The sequence below is a fragment of the Poecilia latipinna genome, unplaced genomic scaffold (genome assembly GCF_001443285.1).
Source record: "Poecilia latipinna isolate Pla-1442-1.1 unplaced genomic scaffold, P_latipinna-1.0 Scaffold1336, whole genome shotgun sequence".
Classification (NCBI taxonomy): domain Eukaryota; kingdom Metazoa; phylum Chordata; class Actinopteri; order Cyprinodontiformes; family Poeciliidae; genus Poecilia; species Poecilia latipinna.
The window spans coordinates 96,241-119,232 of NW_015113952.1; the positions used below are offsets into that span (position 1 = coordinate 96,241).

At 38.2% G+C, this 22,992-nt stretch overlaps 1 protein-coding gene across 3 annotated transcripts in view; it reads right to left on the minus strand.

Moving 5' to 3' along the window:
- Positions 1 to 611: 611 nt before the first annotated feature.
- Positions 612 to 22,992, minus strand: part of usp13 (ubiquitin specific peptidase 13) — a 33,172-nt gene continuing 10,791 nt past the window's right edge. The window contains exons 5-21 of one of the 3 annotated variants that reach the window (XM_015055808.1): positions 22,247 to 22,389; positions 21,220 to 21,404; positions 19,873 to 19,970; positions 19,492 to 19,682; positions 18,599 to 18,670; positions 17,283 to 17,355; positions 15,918 to 16,043; positions 14,076 to 14,229; positions 13,478 to 13,652; positions 13,294 to 13,382; positions 12,846 to 12,968; positions 8,138 to 8,161; positions 7,613 to 7,756; positions 3,682 to 3,851; positions 1,559 to 1,748; positions 1,167 to 1,251; positions 612 to 1,034 (exon numbers count right to left, since the gene is read on the minus strand). In XM_015055808.1, the coding sequence (XP_014911294.1) occupies positions 938 to 1,034; positions 1,167 to 1,251; positions 1,559 to 1,748; positions 3,682 to 3,851; positions 7,613 to 7,756; positions 8,138 to 8,161; positions 12,846 to 12,968; positions 13,294 to 13,382; positions 13,478 to 13,652; positions 14,076 to 14,229; positions 15,918 to 16,043; positions 17,283 to 17,355; positions 18,599 to 18,670; positions 19,492 to 19,682; positions 19,873 to 19,970; positions 21,220 to 21,404; positions 22,247 to 22,389 (2,139 nt within the window). In that variant the 3' untranslated portion in view covers positions 612 to 937. Of the gene's footprint in view, positions 1,035 to 1,166; positions 1,252 to 1,558; positions 1,749 to 3,681; positions 3,852 to 7,612; positions 7,757 to 8,137; positions 8,162 to 12,845; positions 12,969 to 13,293; positions 13,383 to 13,477; positions 13,653 to 14,075; positions 14,230 to 15,917; positions 16,044 to 17,249; positions 17,356 to 18,598; positions 18,671 to 19,491; positions 19,683 to 19,872; positions 19,971 to 21,219; positions 21,405 to 22,246; positions 22,390 to 22,992 lie in introns of all 3 variants that reach the window. The other 2 variants (XM_015055807.1, XM_015055806.1) reach the window with 2 other exon arrangements.

Below are 22,992 nucleotides of genomic sequence, written 5' to 3' on the forward strand. Positions count from 1 at the left end.
GAGAACTTTTATACGAGATTTAGTTGCAGCGCTGAAACTAACACTTATTTAAACAGGCTTATACATGCTCCAATTGGGCATTCATGATATTAAATACTGTCACGGTTTAAGGAATAACTTAACTTCACTCGTGGGTGAATAGACATGTTATTCCACTTCTTTTGCATCAAGTGCAGAACTTTTTTTTTTCATTATTTAAAAGTGCTTTTGGGGGGTTTGGAAGTCAGCCAGCGCAGAAGGAAACGGAAACATCTTGTTTCTGGGGCAGTTTTTAGCTGTAATCCAGCAAATAATTCTGTGCATTTACAGTCGTCTAGATAACATTTTAACCTTCCTTGTGCTTTCCTGAATCTGGAAGCTTAAAAGGTGTTTGGGGTGTTCCCTCAGCATCCACAGTGAATGAATGGGACACATTCATTGTATTTTGTAGCAAAATGAAAAGCCACTAACAGCACAGACATCACTTATGTTTTGTTGCAGAATCTGAGCATTTGTGGAGCGGAAGTGTAGCACTGCCATCTAAGCACACATTTATAAAATGTAGCAGTGTGAAAGTACAGCACAAGCAGCTGAAGGCAGTGAGGAGGAGCAACCTGATTTGATATGTTGCATCGTTTTGTTTCCAGACCACTCCAGAAGTACAAATTGCACGCATCCCTGTGTACTTACTTTTTGTTTTCCCTGTTTGTCTCTCCCAACATAAACAATGAAATATACATTCAAAGCACAACAAATGCACAGAAAATAAGCACATCGCTTTCCTTTTTGGATCATTATTCCTAATTACTCCGGTGTGAGATGAGGATAAGGCAAGAAGCTGGTCTGTGAGGTTTCTTCCATCGTTTCTGCTGTGGCTGTTGTTGCAGGTGTCTGCCAGTCTTTCTGGGTGAAAGACTGAAGCTATTTAAAGACTGCAGGGAGCAGGGAGGCAGTGATTTTAACTGCTCGAGAGGCGACGGTAAAAGTAGATGTAGCCCAAGTCCTTCGGAGGCCTTTCTGACAAACACACCTTGTGGTCGTTGTAGATCACCCACCTGAATGAAGAGGAGTGAAGATTATTCATTATACACACTGTTCAGAGCCACGAATGCTACAGGATTAAATAGAATAAATAGAAAACGTGAACAGACTTTGTCTCATTTTTTGTGAGACAGGTTGCTACTGACCTTCCCTCTTTTTTGATGTGACAAACATAATGTCCAGACATCGTGGAGGCTCCCATGTGGCTGATGATGGCAAACAGCTCATATCCTTAAGTGAAGAAAAGCCACAAACATGATAAGAAACAAACTAACACAGAAATGTTGCAACATTTTAATTTAAAAAAAGGTCATTTCAAGAGTCACTAATGTCAGATTTCCTTGTGTATGTAAAGCACATCAGGAAAATGATCACATTACTCCTATTATGCCAGAAAGCTTTAGCAGGATTTAAAAAAAAAAAAAAAAATCTTATAAGTGTTGAAGATTTCTTAAAAGATGCTTAAAAAGTCCAAAATCTGATGACCTTTTCTCATCAGAAAGATCAAAAACAGACACAGTAAGTGCGAAGCGCTTACGTCCCGGTCCATCTTTGACTCTCGGGCTTGACGTTTCTCTGTCTGGGGACAGCGTGGAGTCACTGTGCGAGTTCATGTTGGAAAAGGAGTTATCGTTGGGCTCCGTGTCCGCCATGTCAGAGAGCCCGTCGCTCTCCTCCTCCTCTGGGTGGGTGAAGATCCAGTCGAGCGCTCGCTCAAGATTATTATTCTAGAAAAATCATAAAAGGAAGCCAAGCTAAGAAAAAAGAAAAATTGATATCAAGCCGTCTTTTTGTTAGCCAGTTTCACAGTCGCTGCAAACGAAACTGGTCATTTGATGCAGATCTTTAAAACACTTTCTGCTCGGAAACTGAGCTACTGCTAATGCAAACATTAGCTGTAGCTCGCATAAGTATTCGTGGAGGGGTTTGAACCACCAACCCTCTGGTCAGAGGACCAACTCCTCCCTCCTGAACCACGTACTACTCTTACAAAGAGCTGCAATCTTAGAGCATGCTACAGAAACCAGGATTAGAAATGTTGACTCTTCTAGTTTTGCCAATTTGTTGAATGCCCCATGATGAACACGATAAATGAGCAATCTTTCACTAGAGAAGTGGGAGGCTTCCATCTGTGATAAACTTCCCCCTGTTTGTTTTGAATCCAAAGGTGTGACAGGTGGGGAATGAGAGTCTGGGGAACGCATGTGGCGACGGCTTGGCTAATGGCATCTGTTTTTATCCCTCAGAGAGGTCTATGGGGTCAGATAAACGTGCCTCATGCTCAATATGGTCCGACAACAAACCAGCACTGAGACCCCTCGCTGTTTCACACCTCCCCCCGTCCCTTCCTCCCTCGAGAGGAATATGCATTCTTTGTTTTCTCTCCACTTCAACAACAGCAGCAGCAGCAGCAGCATGTCTGCCAGAGAGCTCTGTGGCTTTACTAATGATAAACAAGAAAGCCCGGCCTCTATTTTTGCTTCCTACCAGCCGTCTGCGGGGCCATTTTTGCTGAGAGGGGCAGTTTGAAATATGAAACATGAAATGTGAGAATCGGAGGCCATTTGGAGGCTGGAGGAACTTGGAAATGGAGGTGGCATTCTCTTTGACCCATAACAGAAGTAAAAACATTGAATTTACTCCACGCCATTTGTGAATTTATGAACTGCTTTACCAGTTGTCCGACGTTTTCGTGCGTTCCTCAACCAGAGGTGAGGGGAGGGGGGGCATTTGTGTGATGCAGAGACTATTTGTAAACACCATGTAGAGCAGACATCTTTAATCACTCTGACATGTAGGACCAAATAAATCCACACCTTGGAAAGTGAACAAGTAGGGCAGCCAGAGCCTTTTATGACTTACAGAGTTCGCTTTTCATCGTCTCGCTCCGTCTTTGCCCTCTTTTCAAATGCCACTTCACTTCATGCCCTCCTCCTGCTTTTTCCCTCTTTAACCTAAGCTCCGGTTTCCTTTAGGTTTCTGGAAAGTGTTTCCTTGACATGCCAAACAGTTGTTACAGATGTGCTTTTAGCTCTTCGTTTCCCTGAGAGCACACGGTGTAGGCATTCCCTTTTCCATCCTCACTCTTGCTCAAGTCTGACTATTTCCACTTCCTTTCAAACTATCAACAGTCTGCATGCGAGGCAGACGAAGGGCCATCCACCTAAGATTTCTCCTCTTTAAGCAGGTCAGACGTGACGGCCGTGTCTGCCCACGCTGAGACAGCTCAGCTCTGCGCGTTTCCAGCTAAAATAACTCACTTTTCACATCACACTGCAGAGATGTGCAGAGCTGATGGTCACAGCACAAAAGACTTACAGCTGTAATTGCAGAGGAAAGTGGTTCTACAAAGTATTGTCAACTGAAGGTAGAATACATACTTTTTATAGATTTTTATTCTGAAAAATATTTTTTGGTCTATCACACAATATCCCAATAAAATACATTCCAGTTTGCATTTGCAACATGAGGAAAAAATGGATACAAAAACTTTTCTAATGCCCTGTGTTCACATCGAGCAAACTGTGGCTAAGAATATGTCATCGGTCTCTATGAGGTTTGTTTCCAAGCATTAGTCCAATATGCACAAACAAAGAGCGTATTATTTAAGTCCAGTAGGAGCAAATGAAGGAAAAGAAACACAGTGAGCCGATGACTGACCGTGGCTTTGAGAGCGCGGATGCTGTGATTGCGAGGAAAGCCCATCGAGGTGAGGATGGCGATGCTCTCCTCGGGAGGCTGGTTGTCCAGTGGCGTTGCCCCCATGGGGCTGTCACTGGTAGAGGGAAGAGGATCCATCATTGAGGGCAAAGTGAGAGGTTCAGCAAAGTCTGCAAACACAGAGGAAGATTATTTTTTAAAAAAAAAGAAGAAAAACAGAGTATTTATTACAACTGGGAACATAGAAATAACACTTCAAGTCCTTGATAAAAGCCAGCCAGTTTTACAGACCTGTGATTTATTAGAAGGAGGAATAAAATAAAGACAAAGACGAAAAAGGAAGGTGGATAAAACGTATCAGGAGGCAACAGTGGGAGAATAACCTGCTTTGTGAATCTGAGGACAAATTAACCAGACAGCACATACAAAATGTTTACATAAAACTGAGGTAACTGCGCTCTCATGCATCATGATGACATGAGAAACAAAAACATAAGGCATGTCGTTGAAATTTTCAATGAGACAGCATCTGGGCTGTACAGTGGTACAGTTGCTAACAACTGGAAGCCAGGAAGTCAGAGAGACTCCATGCATGCACACAGTCCAAAAACATGATCGGTAGGTTAATTGGTCTCTCTAAATTGACTTTAAGTCTGAGTGTGTGCATGATTGTTTGCCCTCTGTGTTGCTCTGTGATTAACTGGCAGCCTGTCCAGGTTGTACGCCGCCTGTTGCTCAATGACTGGCAGAGATGGGCACCAGTCCTGCAAAACAAGCAGGTGCAGAAGCTGGATGGATGGAGATTTCATGCTGCACATTTTCCTAATGTTAATGCGGCTCTTAGCAGCACCCATCATTTTTTTTTCCTGCCACTGTGACCCTTTGGTTGTTGTGCTTGTGTGTTGCTTGGAAACCAATCTGCAAAATGCTCTAGTGGTTATTTTTTTACATCAAATTATTTGTGAAGAACAAGGCAGATATTTGGCCCACCTGGAATAACGTGGTAACACCATTTCAGATTTAACCCCGAAAAAAAAAAAAAAATCATGGTTTCCAGGTCTTTTAAGCCAAATTAAATCACACCACAACATCCTTCAACCCCTGGTATTAGACAGAGCCTCTATTATAGTCATTGCCATAAATGAAAATGCAGAACATCCTCTTCCAGGACCATTTTCCATCTCGGCCTTGCAGTCCTGCGTCCATACCAGTAATAAATTGTTTTTATTCACATGAAAATGGCCGTCTTCAAGATGTTATCAGTAGAGCTGAGTCAGGAAACCACACTTTAATGACTCACTGTAAACATACTTCAATATTTTCCAAAAACTAATTCAGGAACTAATCAAATAAAACAGACTGACCTTGGCTGCATGCAGCTCTTATAATAAGAGAATAGACTGTCTAAAAGCAAAACAGTCAACTGTAGAGAAAGAATGCATTAGCTCTTTTTGTTAACAAACTTACCTCTCCAGATAGACAATAAGTTACTGAAATATCTCAACCTGTTTTTTTAAATTACTCTTAAACAGGAACACAAAGTGCCCACTTCACTGTTCTCCCTGCTTCACGTCTGATGACGTGTTCAACATACAAGTAAACATTGCATTCTTACCCAAAATAAATGAATATGACATGTGCTTATAGTACCAGAAGAAACTTATTTTATATGTAAACGACAAATATTTACAAAGAATTTTTTTTATTAATTTATAAGATTGTGCAATGGTAAATTGGTTAAGTTCACCACACAGAGAAAGACTCCATCTCTCCACTTTTTGACTCCGTCTAAAAAGTTTCCATGAACAAATTAAATTGTATTCAAAAATTGGTGTGTTAAATGTCAGCAGCTCTCAGCGTTCCTATAATAAATTAATAAGACCAAATGCATTTGGAGCAGTGCATTTTCTTTTCCAGAAGACGTTTGGTCTTTGGTAAGGAAACGTACTGTAAGTGTCTGCTATTTTTCTTGACAAACTAGGACATTTACTCTGTAAACTGAAAAATGCTAGAAGATGTAGCTTTTCTGTGACTCACTGAACCACCATTTAGTTGTCTCTGAGGATTTGGTCATCCTCTCCAAAATGTTGGTCAAGAACTTGGATACTGCTCGCCTGCTGATGCTCTTGCATTGTCTTGTTGAAACATCCATTTTGGCAGCATTTTTTCTTCAGGTATAAGGCAACATGTATCATGATGTTTTCAAACTGATCCACAATATTTGCAAAAAAAAAAAAAAAAAAACTCCTCAACATCACAATCTGGAGAAAAGAAATCCCCTAGATCCAAAAAGACAATCTTGTGTATGGAAATAAAAGTTATTGTGGTTAAGTATCGTGTTAGCTAACAAAGTTTTCAGGTTCTAAAAACTTGTAGAAAGATGTGCAACTTTCTTCTGGCAAAACATCTAGAAGAATCTAAAGTAATAATGGTGAGAAAATGGCTAATCAAAAAGAAGAGAGCTGAGCAAGAATAAAACTTTATGAAGCACACTTGAACAGCTGATCCTGCTGATATTACGGCGTCTGAATGCAGCCATTTTGCAGATGCATTAGTCCCATTTAAAGACTAACTGGCAGGAGGCTGCTCTAATTTCCATCCACTGTACAAAGGCTCTTTACATCCAGCAAGGGAAATAAAAAGTGACACGCGTCGACGCCTTGGGGGAACAGCTTCACTGCGGAGCAGCTCAGATACTCTGGGTCGATTCCCACCAAGTTTTTGTTGAGGATCAGTAATATACAGATAAGCACAGACAAACACTTGCAGCCCAGAAGTGGAGACTGTCTGAAACAGTGTCGGGTTTCTATATATACAGAGAAGAAAAACATTAGATGTGACATGTCTATCAGTTCAAATTACCTCTGTGCTCAAAAGGTCCCTAATAAATAAAATCCTGCCTTTTTTCTGCTCCCCTCTGCACCCTCTGAAAGCCTGTAGACCCTGTTTCAAATTACTGCACAATAACTTTAAACAGAGTTTTAGATGCAGTTGTTTGGGTCTTAAGTTCCTCAGGCTTCATTTTCCCTTCAATACTAACTCAAAACTTACAGAGAAATCTTTTGCAGGCTTTTGATGTTATTATTCCTTATCTAATTTTGATGGTGTGCGATTAGTTTTTCCACACATTTGCTGGCAACAGACTGCATAAACACTTTATTTCTTGGGTAACTTTCAAAATTGGATGTTCACAGATCCCACAATTTGAGGATAAAATCAAATGTTATGTTATTAGTCAACTCTGCTCCATCACTAATTGTACATTTCATTAACAGAAAAGTAAAATCTACAAAAAGATGGATAAGGTGGAGCCTTAATTTTAAGACATAAGAGAGCTTATGAAAATCTATCTACTGCCCGTTGAAAATTTGCTGCATTTTATTTCTGTACATACTCCAATAGTAGGTTTTTATTATTTTTAAACTCCTTAAAAATCCTATCTTCTGAAGACTGGTGAACAGTCTACATGTCTATATTTGTCTACATGTTTCTGATGACATTTTTACAAGATATTTAAAAAATGATATGGCTTTGGGGCTACTGAAATATTGTCAAAGTTATAAGATTAAATAGTAAATCGCTACATTTGCTGGTTAATGTTTGATAGTCACTGATTTGTCAAAAAAAAAAATAGTTAAAACAGCTTTAACAGAATTAGCAGAAAAACAAATTCATCTTTATAAAGTCAAAAATAAAACAAAATTTCTTGTTTTTGTGTTTATGTGTTTTTTTAATTAACTTGCTACCTTTAGAAAGGTTCCCTCTTAAATGTCTCATATATGAGCAATGATATCTAGGCCCACTAACTTTTGAAATATGTCAAAAGACGTTTTAAAAACTGCCGTCAGCCTAAAGGAGCTTGCTCAGTTTCTGTCAAACAACTCCCCCTCAGCACCATGCTGCCATGCTCTGTGAGGCATTGCTGCCTTACCAGGCTCCTCCATGTGGGCTATGATCCAGTTGAAGGCCATCTCTGGGCCCATGTTTCCTGTGTAGTACACCGCCTTCCTGCAGGCCTCCAGCGGAAAACCCATCTCTGCCAGCTGCATAACGGCGCCTTCATCTATCTCCGGAGCTGCGGTCGAAATAAGCCAACATCAACAACGCCTTGGCATACACTCACCGATTCAGCAGCAACAGTAACCCTCTCTCTGTGGGACTCATTAGACAAAAGGACCAGAGGAGAATCGGGTCCGGCGAGGCATCTCTGCCCAGGTAAGATTTATCAGAGAGAGAAATGAGCCTGGCTAAAATAAGCAGAGCTACATTAAAATAAAAAAATAAAAATAAAAAGTTAAGTTTGCCTGAAAGTACAGCGCACCTGCAGCACCTGCTCAGGTGGTGGAGGCATTCATCACAGCTGTCTAAAGGAAAATACACTTTCCAAAGCAATAACTTACATGCATCTAACACATTTGTTCAAAGAGTGTGACTCAAAAGAGAAATAAATACTCACAGTCAGTTGAGCTCATGGAGTTATCTGGAGAAAAGGAGGAGAGTGATTGCTTAGAGGTAGCATCGCACAGTGAGATCAATAATCACAAGTTGTGCTTTTTGTTTCAGCTCAGACGATGCTGCAGGAAGAGTAAAGCTTTAAAGGATTTACAGACGTTCCCTAAACGTCTCACATCCATAAAGTTGTGTGCGCTTATCACACACACCTCTCCTCACTGCTTTAAACACGGCAAAAACCCAAAATCTTAGCAGGTAACTTTGGTCTAGTTTCTAATGCAAATATCTTATTACACCTATAATAAGACAAATTAACTTAAAAGTAACTTTTCATTACATACTTGTTACATTTACGCTTGTATTAAGTAAATAATTCGATACTATTGATGAAAACATACTAGTTCCAGTGGCAGATAAGTTAACTTATAACATGAGGAAAATGTCTCATGTCATAAGTTAAATAATCTGCCAATGGAACAAGTACGTTTTCATCAGTATGAAGGAATTATGTAATTAAAACAAGCTGATAGATCTTACTGAAAAGTAAGATCTATCAGTTTTGAAAAGTTTTGTCTTATTTCAAGTTTGCCAACATATTTTTACTAGAAACTACACCAAATTTATTTGGTAAGATGTTGTGTTTTTGCAGTGAACAAGGCTACCTGTACGGAAGCTAAAAGGAGCATGTTAGTGAGAGTTACTGCAAACACACAAAACTCATTAAACGAACTTGAGCAGCCGCCCAATTTTAAGCTGAGGTGATTTTTAATCAAAATATTATTTCCAAAAACCAAGAAAACCAAAGCATTTTGTGATGAGAAGCAAATATGCTCAAATTCTGATGCAATGCTTCGGCTGCACAAAGCAGTCCCTGCATTATTTCGTGTGATTTGTGCTCATTCACTCCAGAGAAAGTATTTACATTGACAGTCATTTGTACAATAAAGTACATGCACTCAATAGTTTTTAGGCACCTAAGGAATAACAGGTTCTTCAACTCATCTCCTGCATAGATTCCCTGAGGTTTAGCTCAAGGCAGCTAACTCTGCTGATGGTCATCAGAACAGGCATTGGTACCTTTAGCATGTACTGGCTGGTCCTCCTGGAAAATGAACTCATGTTCTCTTCTAAAAAGCCTTATGGAGATGCAGAAGTGCTCTAGAGTGCCTTGGTTGATTGTTCTGCTGACTTTGAAAAAAAACCCAGTGGACCAGCGCCAGCACATCAGATGGCTCCCTGAATCATGAATGGATGTAGAAACCTCACTCTGGATCTGAAACAGCTCGTCTTATGTGCCTCTCCGCTCTTCCTCCAGGCTCTCAGACCTTTTGCAGTGAAATAAAAAAATGTACTTTCAAGTGCCTTTTTCCTCTTAGCTCAGGCAGAACTTCAGCTGTAGTCCACATTACTTTAATCTTCTCCCAAACTTTTCAAAGGACTTTGCTTCAAAATCCTCTCAAGGCCGTGGTTAACATTTATGCTTTTGTAGCTCTTTCCATTTTTTCATTCACTCAGCTTTCCATTAATATCCTAACATGCATCACTCTGAACAGCCAAGTTTCTTTAGCAATTACCTTTTGTGACTTTTGACAGGTGTTGATAACTTAAGCTGGCAGACTTTCCAATAACTACGTGGCCCTTCACGTGACCATAATGCAAAATTTCTACATGGATTTTCTATTTTTAACCAATGTTCTTGGTCAAAAGCGTAACATTTAAAGAAACAGAATTTTAGGTTTTTGTTAGATGAAAATAATGATTACACTATCACAATAAACACTTAAAAATAATAAATCTATTTAATCACATATGGAGTTTCATTTTTTGAAACTAAATTACTGAAATAAAATAACTTATTTTATGTGGCTTATTTTCATATTTAAATGCAAAAAAAAAGAAAAGGTGAACTCAGAAATCAATATCTTAAGTGTGTGCTTCCATTAGTTTGATGTATTAAAACAAAAAATATTGAAGCAAAACAACTAATTTCTCTTTTTGTCCCCCCAAATGGTCTGAAATATTTTAGCACACAACTGATTAATAGACTGATGAGCAATATTGTGGTTCAGTCAGGCTACAAGAAAACACATTTGTGGGTGTAATCAGTGCGAAGCATCGATGCATTTGGAGACAAAAGGGTGACCAATCATTCATTGGCAGCAAATAAAAATTCAAGATATTAATATGAAATAAGCAAATATAGGAGCACATTCAGAAACAGCAAGTTATTTGCTCCGACCTCTTTTCATTTCACGGTTTTAATCAGATTAAATACAAGAAGAATGTTATTGTAACCTTGCATAAACACATCTGAGCAGAAAACGCAGAGAAAGTAACGTTGAAAAAAACTTAATCAAATGAGAAAAATGTTTTATAAGTGTGGTCACCGTGTTTGTGGTCCTGTTGTCAAATTGCGAGACTCGTTTCTGAATATGCATCCATTGAATTGTAAATCTGCTCAATGTGAAGCAAGTAAAGGGCATATAAATATTGGTAAAAATTAAGGCTAAAAGTATTTTGTGTTTTTAAATCCAGCTTGGTAGAAATTGTTGTTTATGCAAATGTACATATTTTCTTTTTGAACACTTTGATTGGTCACAATCAGTGCAATGCATAAGCCAAAATGTGCACTTATACATGTGATGGCTTTTATACACATTCTGTTTGCACAGAGCTGTGAATAAGGTATTAATTTCTTCTGTTTTTGTCATAAATATATTTCAGATCAAACTAGTTTAGACAATCATAATCTGTTTAAAAACATAAAGCCTGGTTCAAACCACTTTAATTTGTGAAGGGGAAAAAATTATCCAACTTTCTTTGGAGAAAGCAACTAATAAATAGGTTTAAGTATTCATGGCAGTGAATCTGCAATTAGGTGTTCCAAAAAATGCCCAAAACTAGATCCTAAAAGAAGGATACCTTTTCTTTTCTTAGACATTTTACAACATTAGAAACCATGATTAAGAAGAACATTTTTGCCACAGTTTTGTGCCCATACATAATGACCAAAGTAGATATATTTAATAGATTCTGAGTCCAATTCAGTGTGTTCAGTACAAGCTGTTCAGTACTGAAAGATTTAGGCCCACTCAAATTTGTCTTTTTTTTGTGATGGAGTAGCCTAAATAATTATTTTAAATATCCTGGTTTTGTTCTTTCTATGAGCTACTGCAAGTGTTGTCGTCAGCTCTCCATCTATCTGCCGTATTTCTTCTAAAATATGAGGAACACACCAACAATTTCAAGTAGATTAACTTTTCAACAGGATGTGGACTGAACAAAGACAGAAAAACAGATGAAATTAAGACTCACAAAGTAAAAGTCTGGCTAAGCAACGTTTCTAGAAAAGTGGAACCAGCATTTCCTCCAAAACATAGCAGCATATTTCAGTGTCTGTTCTCCAATAGCCCAGTGATGTACATTACAAAAGTCTCACATGAAATAAACACGACTGCAGCACAACAACCTTAATTGACTGAGCATTTCCCTCCCCTGAGATTCTCATTGAATGAGTACTTAAGAGAGAACTGGGGTAGCTTTGAGCAGAATATCAAACTGAAGACAATTTCACAGATGACTGGGTTCGAGAAATACTCCACATGAAGAGTCTATGGTATCTGCTTTGAACAACTCTCATTGAAGTTTCTTCTCAAAACAACTGGAAGTTGTGACTTTGTTGGGGAAAAAAAAAAAAAAAAAAAAAGTCGCAACTTGCGACTCAACAAAGCCACAAAAACAGGTTTGGCGAAACAGAAGCGCAGGCGCTCAGGGAGAACGCTGCCCTTTAACAACACGAACAGGACTGTGAAATTGAAAATGCAGGGCCAAAAATGCCCCAAGTTGTAAAGAGTGCCATTTAGCATTTTCTTCAACGAGTTAACGCATCACCGCCGACGCTGCAGTGGGCCACCGCTTGTAAATAATGGGAGACCCCTGTCTGTGAAGTGAAGCTGAGAAAAATGGACTACTATTCCACAACTCTGCTCCGCTAAAAACCGGTACATCGTAGGACATGCATAAACTTGAACACAAAGAGTTATGTATTTTTTTTTTTATCGCTCAGTTTAAAACTTTTAAGCAGACTGTTAAATCGCCAATTGCATGTTCAAATATTTACATTTACATTCTGTTAAATGTAAATATAAGAGAATGATAGAAATAATGATTTCTATCATCCTATCATTGATGTTACAATGTTCTTATTATAACATTAGTAACAATAAAACATTGAAGAAAACACCTTGCAAATGTTTTTAACTCATACTTTGCAAAACCATACTCTGCTTGCTTTACAGAAGTTTCCAAAATGTCAAACTGTGGTCTGGATGAATAAATAAGGATATATTTTTCTAAAATGCATATTTTTTCAGTAATACTCTCTGTAACACAGCGGGGCTATGTTGGCATTCTTTTTCTCTGAAGATAGTAAAAATAGCTAAGTCTAAAATAAATATTACCCCAAATCTAATCTGACTGAAATCATTTTTCTGTTTTTCAACATTTTATCCACTACAACTTAAGTATTTTACCAAAAAAAAAAAAAAGCATGTGAATTATCCAGAATTATATTTGTATCCTTGATTATTTACTTAATCTTACTTGTTTCTTGGTGAGAAGGTTTTAACTGAGCCAGAACCAAATACTAGAGTTTGCATTTATTGTTTCTTTAGCTCGAAACAGAGTAAAACCTCTTAGCCATATTGTCATACCTCTGGTGTCTTCCGGTAAAACAATGGGAGGCATGAGATCCGGCAGCTCCTCTTCGCCCGCCTGCAGCCCTGTGGCTCGGAGCCGGCTCAGGTCCAAGAAGTCTGGAACATCGATGGCCAGGTCTGTAACACCGAACATGCACACTGCTGTCAGCTGAGGAGATTCATTAGCAACTACGCTTGGCAAGTCGTATATAACAAACATGTCTGTGTCTATAATAAAAATTTATGCTTTCAACAGTGTTGCTAAATATGGATGATGAAAAAAATTGTTTATCTTCAAACTGCAGGTGAATTATTTATGAATTTGCATTAGTTTGACAGACGCATCAACGCTTTGCGAAATGCAGTTTGGTGCTGCCCTCTGCTGGTTATTTTTAGTATTACAGCACTTAAGGAATCTCAGTTTCAGCTCCCATTAATCGCTACAAGGCTATAATTTAATTACCAAGCTTCTTTGGCACCCAGTCAACACCGAAGGTGAATTTCTTGATCTGCACAACAAGATACTCTGGGAACGAGGCGAAGCGGGAAGTTCTGGGAATGAATGTTTAAAAAGATTTGGCTTAAAAACAAGCAGTAAACGAAAGAGACAATAATGAAGTGATTTCATCAGGTGCATGTCTGATTACTTGACTCCAGCTGACTTGGCCTGCAACGCTGAACTCCAGAAATCGGGGACGTTTTCAGGCTCCGTAAAGGCCTGAAGGCAGGCTGTGAAAGGGATCCGTGCTCGCACCGGTTCAGGAGGAGCCCGCGTGTTCTCCTCAGCTTCTTTCCGCTTGGCCTCATATGCAAGCAACTCCTCTGGAAAAAAAAAAAAAATCAGAGATCCAAGTGAGAGGAATTGTTAGCAAACACAACATATACACAGAGCTTCAAATATTGTAAAACAAAATCCGTTATCACAGTGGAAATATGAAGTTAGTAACATAAAACGGCACATAAATTTCCCCCTCAATTCAGAACCAAAGATCTCTCAATCCTGCATGTGCGTGTGAAGGTGCATGTCTGTAAGACTTTGTATAGACCCTTCTGCTGTGAGATTCTTCAAATTTATATCCTAGAATACATCTTTGGTTTATGACATCAATTTTCGAGTATACTGTGAGTAATGAATTGCATAGGCAGTTCAAACCAAGACCAATCATTCCCTTTTGCTTATTTTTGAAAACCCAAATGAAATTTGATGGAAGGGCTCATTGATGCAATAACAGCCACCGTCTGTACCTCTATTCGTCGCTGCTTCTATGGGAGCCGGTAGCTGGATGCAGTAGTCGACCCGCTGAGCGTAACGAACCCGCCGACTCTGACAGCACTGAACTCTCTCCTCCACCAAGAAACGAAACGAGTCGCTTGGATTCTCTGAACCAGCACTGTTTCTCTGAACAAAACAAATCGAGAAAGAAAATATAAACCCAGTGAGACAAAGTTTTACTAATATGTGAAAGCTAATAAGCTGAACTTTTTCCAGTCGTGATAGAAGATTACAAAACCAGCAGATTAGAGAGCACAAATTATATAAAGACAGAAAATTTAAAAATCTTAAAAGGAATAAAACATAAGTCATTATTGGGCTTTCAATTGTAAACCACAGTTCTCTGAAACAAAAGGTGAGCACTTTAACACCATCCAGAAAATGTGTGTGAACTCCCACACAGGTAGGGAGAACATATTTCTGCTCATCCACCAAAAAAACAATGTTTGTCTCAAGATTATAAAAAAAAAATGGAATCCATCCTCCTGTTCACAGTGTGAAGTTAAATTTTAGCAAGAAACTTTGCTATTACAACACGTAACATCACCCTTCTGCTCCTTTTGGTTTAATTCAATTTTCATGTAATGCTCCATCTCAGACATAGAAATTACTATAATTATTATGCACTACAAGTCTGGCCACAGTTGAGAGGGAACAACTCCTTGTTCAACACACCTGAATCAGCTGAATAGTTTATTACCAGGCCTCCTCAGACAAATCACATGCTGAAGAGGTAACTGATATTTCTACTGTGCTGGACCAGGGGAACATCTAAAACATGCAGGTGTTTTAGATGTGCATGTAAATACTGTAGTCTACTGTACTTAGATCACAGAGCAATGTCACTTAATCTCAAATTTATCTTTAAATTGACAGACTTGCATCTTTTTAGAAACACCACCACATTAATTATTTTCCCTGGAGCTGCTCAGGTCTCCAGGGCCAACACAGGCTGGGGTCACCGGGGGTTTTATTTGAGGGTTGTATGAAAGGGAAACCAGTCTGCATGGCTGTGGACTATTGCCAATGCAAGCCTTCTATTCTAAGAAGCTACAGAAATACACAAGCTATAATTTCACCCAGGCCCAGCTTGTAGGGTGACTGATGGTTGTGGCTTTAGTTTGGTTATCTGCCTGCATAAACCAGGGAGTCGTTTACAGACGGCTTCAAAAAATATCAGCAACTGGATTAAAAGGAGAGTTTAGGAATTGTTTAAGAAGTTCTGCATATACTCAGACAACATGAGGATGTTTAGGGAGAAAGAAGTTGAATTTAATTAATTCAAACAGGATAGAAGTGTCAGGTTCTTCTTGGGGGCTTGATTATGTCTGATAACCAGGATATTTAAGAAAGCATTGTCTCACCACTACATGTAACTTATATCACTGAACATAAATAAACCCTGTATGAGAAAAACTCATTTAAAGATTTTTATACTGCATGTATGAGCCGACCATGGAGGTTCTGAACTCTTTTGTTAGAACCAGGCAAGGTTTGAAACATCGCAACAAAGTTTCGTTGAACAACCTTTTCAAAAGGAAGCATGTTTTTTGTTCAATTTGTGAAAAGAATGAAATGGAAAAAGAAAATAGTGTATGTGGCTGACTATATATTATGAACTGTTCATAGTGATCTGCTTGCAACAGCTCAAACATAATTTTGCATCAAAACCTCTTTGTGGCGTCACTCCAGTGGCAGTTTCTGGTAATGCTTTGTTCAGTTTGTCCTCTTCAGCGACGGACAGGAAGTTAGCTGGTATATGACTGCAAACACACTGTATATCCTATATATGCAGAAGGCACTGATTCACTTACTTCCACCAAGTTGATAAGGTGCAGGAAGAACTCATGGGCATCTTGTTGTCTGTTGGAGGAAAACTCTGGGTGCCCCCTGCTGACCAGTGCCTTGAGCATTCGGGGAGAGATTCCCCTCTGTTGGTGCTGCATGACAAAAAACAAAATATTGAAAGAGTCACGCACACCGACTGTTCATGAGAAGTCACCTTACTCAAAGGCGAAAGTATGACACTAAAACGAGCTAAAAATAATAATAATAATTTGGTTAAACTGTTCTGAAATGAAGCATAAAGTCTGGACAAGGTGCCAGAAACGTTTTTGTGGCAACTAAAATTATAGTTTTGGATGCATTCACCACTAAGAAAATGTGACCGGATGCAAGTATTCAATCGCAGCCTTAAAAGTGAACATTTAGCTCAAACTTATATTTGTTTATCAGCCTGCATAATAATCCTTAAATATTTCTTTCACCACATTAAAAAGGGTAAAAGTTTGAATTATCAGCCTGATAATGTTACTGGACAGATGGTTCACTTGTCTTCTAATGTGGTGAGAGAGTTCTTCTGCTACTCAAGTGGGTTACATTTATACAGTATATATTTTCTGAACAGAATTAAACAAATACATTTAATTTGCACTTATAATGTTGCTGCAGATTTAAAGTTAAATTACTCACAGCTAGATTCTGTTTACTAATTAGGTGCCTCCTGAAGGCATCGGCTGGGGTGTCAGACAGATTCCACACTTTTCAGATTTTTATTTGTAAAAACAAGTAAGGAAATATACTTCCTTTGTCCTTCACTTAATTTTACACTGGTTTATCACATGAAACACACTGAAATCTGGGCTTTCAAAGTCACAAACCAGTTCTTGGGGCATTGAACCCTGACCCTGACATTCATTCTCACAGCAAACAAGACCATATCTCAGCATGTCAAAATTTCCCATCATCATCAATAAATTTAGAAAGCCAGGTTAATGATATATATACGTGATTGCACTGGTCAAGAATCCCTCTGTGCAAACTGAGCACAGCGTGTCAGCACAGGTCCACTGCCGTTTCCTCTCAGCTGTCAAGACGTGTCCAAACTTGACTCCTCCATCACATTTAAGTTCAGGATCACAGCTTTGCCATGTCAGTAACCGGGAGCAATCAGGCTAAAAACAAGCCATGAGGTCATAGAAAGTCTATGTATTACTTCAGCTCCTTTATCCTTCTCAGATCAAGAAACTGCTACATTCATTAGAAGGAAATTACTTTGTAATGCTTTATAAAGCCATGACCGCTGATTCCGTCACATCTCATTTTCAACATCGGCCATGGTCACTCAGTCATGGAGCAGGACATACCCCGTTTAATACCTTGTGTTCTTCTTTCATCACCTGTTCAATGAGCTCAGATTTCATGGGTGGTTTGGAGTACTGGCCTGAGAGGAGCCCGTGTCCCAGTTTAGCCCTGATGGACAAAAACGGGCAGAAAAACAGAGTCAGTCTCATTTCACATTCATTTGGCTTCATTTCCTGCCCATCACACTCTGAAGATACAGCAGTTCTCACGTGAAACAAAAATGCGGTTTCTGCAGGAAACTACAGTCAACATCAGCACAAATGAGTTTTAGTTTTCATAATAGTTTTGTATCTGTGAGATTTTTAAAACACATCTAATCAAACTGAAAGTGTAGTGAAAGCCTCCTTTTCAACTCCTCTGGGATTTCGGCGTTGCAGTTCAGGTGTTTTTTGAGCTTTTGAGATGCTGATCAGTTGCTCCGAGTTGCAAAGGGAAAAAAAAAAAAAAAAACATCTCATTGTCATGGTTACACACCATAACAACTTATCTGGAGGTAAGAAATGAAGAACAAAAATCTTTCCAGCCACACAACATTCAAAACCAGAGGGAAAATAATTGTTCAAACCTTTTATTTATGAAGATAAATAATTATAAACATGTTGATATCTCAAGCATATTACATGCATTTGTTTTATATTGCACCTTGTTCCACTGATTGCTGCTCTGATTCCTGTTGGGGCAGTGGAAATATGAAATAGGGCAAATTATAAACCAAATTTTGATTTATCAGCGTCAACATTAAAACCAAAACTATATCTATAATTACCTTAAATCAAAATACCCCTTTGCAGGCAACACCAAAGTTAAAAAATGGGGATGAGGCAAACTTACAGTATTTTTCCACTATAATTATCTGTGTAAACTGTGCCTTTTCTTTAGTGGGTACCACCAGACAAATGATTCTCGTCATAAAAGCTAATCATAGCAATAAATAGATTAATGTATTTTAAAAAAAACACTAGAGGATCCTTGTCGTCTAGAGATGGGTTGGGTTTAACCATTACATTAAAGTAAGTAAACAACTTTTTCAAATTGCCAAATACTATTTGCCTTATGGTATAAACATGTTTATTTGGCTGCCTGTCTGATAGCTGCCGTCAGGCTATTGATGCCCATCAGCATCTGGCCTCTTGCAACACATGGCCTTCAATTACAAAATTGTGATGATTTTATTAAAATAGAGATAAAATAAATAGGTACTACAACATACAAATTATGCAATTTATGCTTGTGTAATTTAGGTTATTTGTTAATGAACTTCTGTTTTTAAATATCAATAACAGTGACAGAGGGAGCTGGAAAACACCTTCTCTTCTGTCACTGCGTTGCATAAATCTCAGGAGTCACTTACATCTGTGTGGCGAAATCCTGGGTGGGGTCAAGAGGTGAATAGTCGAATATCCTCTGAAGGTTACCTACATACCTAAGAGAGAAAACATATGAGGGTTGATATGTGAGGTGACACACAGACGTCGCCTCCAGAGAAACATGCAAGGAGCTTAAAAGACCCGCTGCTGGTCAACGAGTTATTTAATTATCATCTATGATCATAGACAGCCAAATTTGTTTTGGAGCGGCCAAGCGAAGTGTCGAGTGTCAAACCATGATCAGATATAGAATCTGCAGCGGAAGCTAAAGATTAGGGTGATGTTACAGAGGCCTTTCAACTATAAAGACCTGGAGTTAATCATCAACTGCATGCAAAATCTGATCAAAGCGTTTGACTGCTGTAAGTTAAAAATAAATAAATAAATAAAAATAAAAGATCTGTCCATTGATAACTGCCAGTTATAAAGGGTAACAGGGTAACACCATGGAATGCCAAAGAAGGAAAGTACTAAAAGGCAACAACACATTTTTAATTTTTAATTTGTTATAGTAAGGGACCACACCCGTACCAGATACCAGAGAGCTTGTAGTTGGAGTCGTGTGTGTTTAAGCTACCAAATATTCCACACACTGGTATAGAGAACTACTTAACACAAAATATACAGAGATACCACCCTTGTTCCCAATCAGAAACAAACTTCTTGGTTTAATGAAAATAATTTAAGATTTCCATCTGCTAAATGAGCATAATTACAATAAAAAATGTTATTAGTTGATAAGACTGTCAAGGTTCAAGATTTGTTTAGCATGATCAACGGTGTGAGTATGTCAAGAGTTATGTCATCAGGGATAGCCGTAGTTAAAAAAAAAAAAAAAACACTACAATATGAATGCGTCGCAGCGTACAGCACTCACATCCTCTGGAAATCTGGGATGCTGAACAGGACCTGTAGCACTGTGCTGAGGTAGCAGCTGTTTCCCAGGTTTTTGATGCCAGTGTAACCAGAACCAAACACCGCCTTCAGCTTCATGCCCGACTCTTGGATCACTTCCCACTCACTGACTCGCGGTCGGGGGTTATTGTCTGTGTGGTGTCCATTTTCTGTCTGAAATAGGAGGAGATGGAGATGACAAGGACGATCTTGTGTGAAGAACTGTCTTTGTTGTGTTGTGTAGCTATATCAAAACGTCTGATATAGCTCAAAAATAAAATATATTTTTGACACATTTTCTTTAAACACTGCAGCTGTTTCAAATTAGATCGGGTTCATGTAAAAGTGAAATGTGTCCACTTACTCTCCTCTGCATCTGGAGCATGTCTATCCCAAAGTGTGACAAGTGCTCTGACATGTGGGGGTCCAAAACAGCCTCTTCCTCCTCAAACGAATAAACATCTGTAATAAAAAGAGGCGAGTAAATCATTGTGGCAAAATCACCAATAAAAAAATAATTAAAATTAATAATATGTAGCCATAGCCGTACAGACACAAAATCTGCTTCTAGTAAAATATACTCATTATCAAAAAGCCTACCTTAGCACATTTTATTGTGATGTCCTAATGTATCAATAAACAGCACAATAAATGCCAGTAGACATATTTTTAAATATACTAATAGATAGATGTTCACATAGCAGTGTAGAAAAAAATAATCAAAATCCCAACCACACAGTTCTCTGGATTGCAAAGATCACTATTATTGTCATGGTAAAGATACGATAATTGCCCAATACTAAACCTACTGGGACACTTCAGATTAGATACCACAGTGGTTATTGTACAATTAAAAATACACTGTAAACAATTTACATTTGTAACAGGATTTGAATGTGCAGCTACCAGTCCTTAGTTTCAAACTGTGTGCCTAAAAGACTACTTATGACAATACAGCTTCTTTTAAAAAATATTACAAACCTACGACAGAGCAGAACACTTGGATGTTTCAAATACATAAATTATGTTTTGTCGATGAGCTGCCGCATTATTTGGCTTTGATTTGCAATGTTTATTTATGCATGCGTGTAGGTCGCAGGGGTAGTCTTATTACAATTTTTATTGTATTCTTGTTTCATGGCTGAAACTTAAATAAAATAAGCTTTTTAAGGAAAAGAAAACCTACTTCGCAACAACAGTTCTGACAATGTGCCTCTTATAAATATAGGTTTAAGGTCCAGTGGAGGAATGGATAAAATTGGATCCAAGCAAAGTGCTGCTATGAAAAGAGGATGTTTTCAGCCCAAACTGCAGTTGTTTTAGACCAATTAGACATATTTCTAATGTAGAACTGAACTAAAAGGAAGCAATAAATAAATAAAACATGGGGCCTTCAAATCAAGAGATTCTGGATTTAATTCATTTTGAAGGGCATTCTTGTAAAAACCTTTTTAAAAGTTTGCATCCCTGTTATGCAAAACATTCTCAAACAACAAGATTTGCAGCTTTATAAGATGACTGTATTATGATAAATCTAGCTGGTAAAAAAAATAAAATAAAAAAAATCTACCCAGTAATTTGATTCTGGCAGCTTATAAATGTTGTACAGTGTATATTTTACAAAGTAGTGATAGTTTTGGGGTATAAGACACACTGTAAGACCACATATCATACACCGTAGACACTGGTTGTGTTGTGTTGTTTCCCAGACCTGCTCCGTCTGGAGTGATGGTGTCCAGTTTAACAGCCAATGGGTAGCTGGTCTCTCTGTAGTGCTCCAGAGCGTGGCCGTTCCCCCCGCTCCCATCAAAAAACCACTTCCCACAAAGAACCGATCCGTCAGTCAGGTTCAGCCACAGGTTCTCTCTCATCTCGCATTTCTGACACTTCCAGCCACTGACAGCAAAAACACAGAAACAAAAATCATCTAACAATCTCGTCAGCTTTCATAAAAACTTGACAGCTGTTCTTCTAGTGATTCCTATGAAGTCATACATCTTAAAAGCTGCAGCTACACTATAATCAGAACATGAAACTACTCTGTCTTGAAATATGTTTATATTTTGTCAAATTAAATCTTTCTTTTTACCTAAATACAAGAGTACCAACTGTTTTCTCATACTTTTCACAACACTAAACTAAGATACAATACCATGTATAAAGGACACATATTTAAAAATATAATTTTTAATGATTTTCGTTAATGTTATGTGCTTTTTATTTTAAGAAACAAAGACTATCACAGAAACATTAGGCTATAAGCTTTATTGATTATTTATAAGCAGCAAACACCGAGCTAACAAAAATTTGCTCAACTCTTTCAGAAACAAAGATTGACCAGAATATCCAATAATAAATAAAATACAATGTTACGTTTTTATCTTCCACTTTTAAACTGAGTGCACATGTTTAGCTCTGACTCGTTTTATAACAATTCTTCAGCAGTGCAACATACTGAAGTTTGATGTATTTTATGACCGAGCAAGAAGAGCAGTCATCCTATAATTAATAAAGATAAGAAGTTTGACTCCAAAACTTCCAAAACCTTTACTATAATCATCTTTATGCAAATGATCTTTGTGCACCGATTAAAACAGAACATTTTCAAAATAAAGCTTTGCCAGTTAATATATTTTTTTTTTCCACAAAAGTTGTAAAATGTGTTAATAACATCAATTTCTAATTGAGAATATACAGCATTTACTGATTTGCACATGATTGCACTATGTTAGGTGTACCTGGGTGGGATCCGGACGCCGTTATCCAGCTGTCTGAGGCTTCTGGCATGTCTTGACACCTGGATCTCCTCGTCCCAAGACTCAGGCTCCTGTTTCTTGTAAGCTGAAGGTGCGTTAAGTACTGCATCACAGGCTATGGTCACCTGGCGTCAGACAGCACAGCAGAGCATGGATAGGTTGGAGGTAACACACAAATGAATTCAGGCATTACAAAGAAACTACATCTCCACATGAAACAGTGCACACAACAAGACATATTAGCCATGCGAGGTTTATGCTAGAAATGGTATAAATGTGATGCGGTGTGTTTGATACGGCGTAAAAACAAAAGGAGTGAAATCAAACTGAGACAAAATCACAAATCTGATTTGATATCTATTTGAGATTTGTATACAAACTTCAATCCTTTTGAAGGATTAAAATACGGGGATAATAATCTCACTTTTATGCAATTTTCAGACAAACACACACACAGACCCAGCTGGATACGAATCTGGATTCTCAGTTTCTATGCTCATTCTCAATCCCACACCAGTTGTTTCAAGTTTATTTCTCCCACAGATGCAGATTCAGAATAAAAATCAGTCCATATAACTGAGAATTAATCTGTAACTTCTATATCAGGCATTCTTATAAAAATAGCAACAAACAAACAAGCAGGCATGCCAAAGTGAAGCTTTAGAAAGAAAAACAAGTAGAGACGTATCACAAAACAAGCAAAGAATCACCACCCACCTCCCACACCA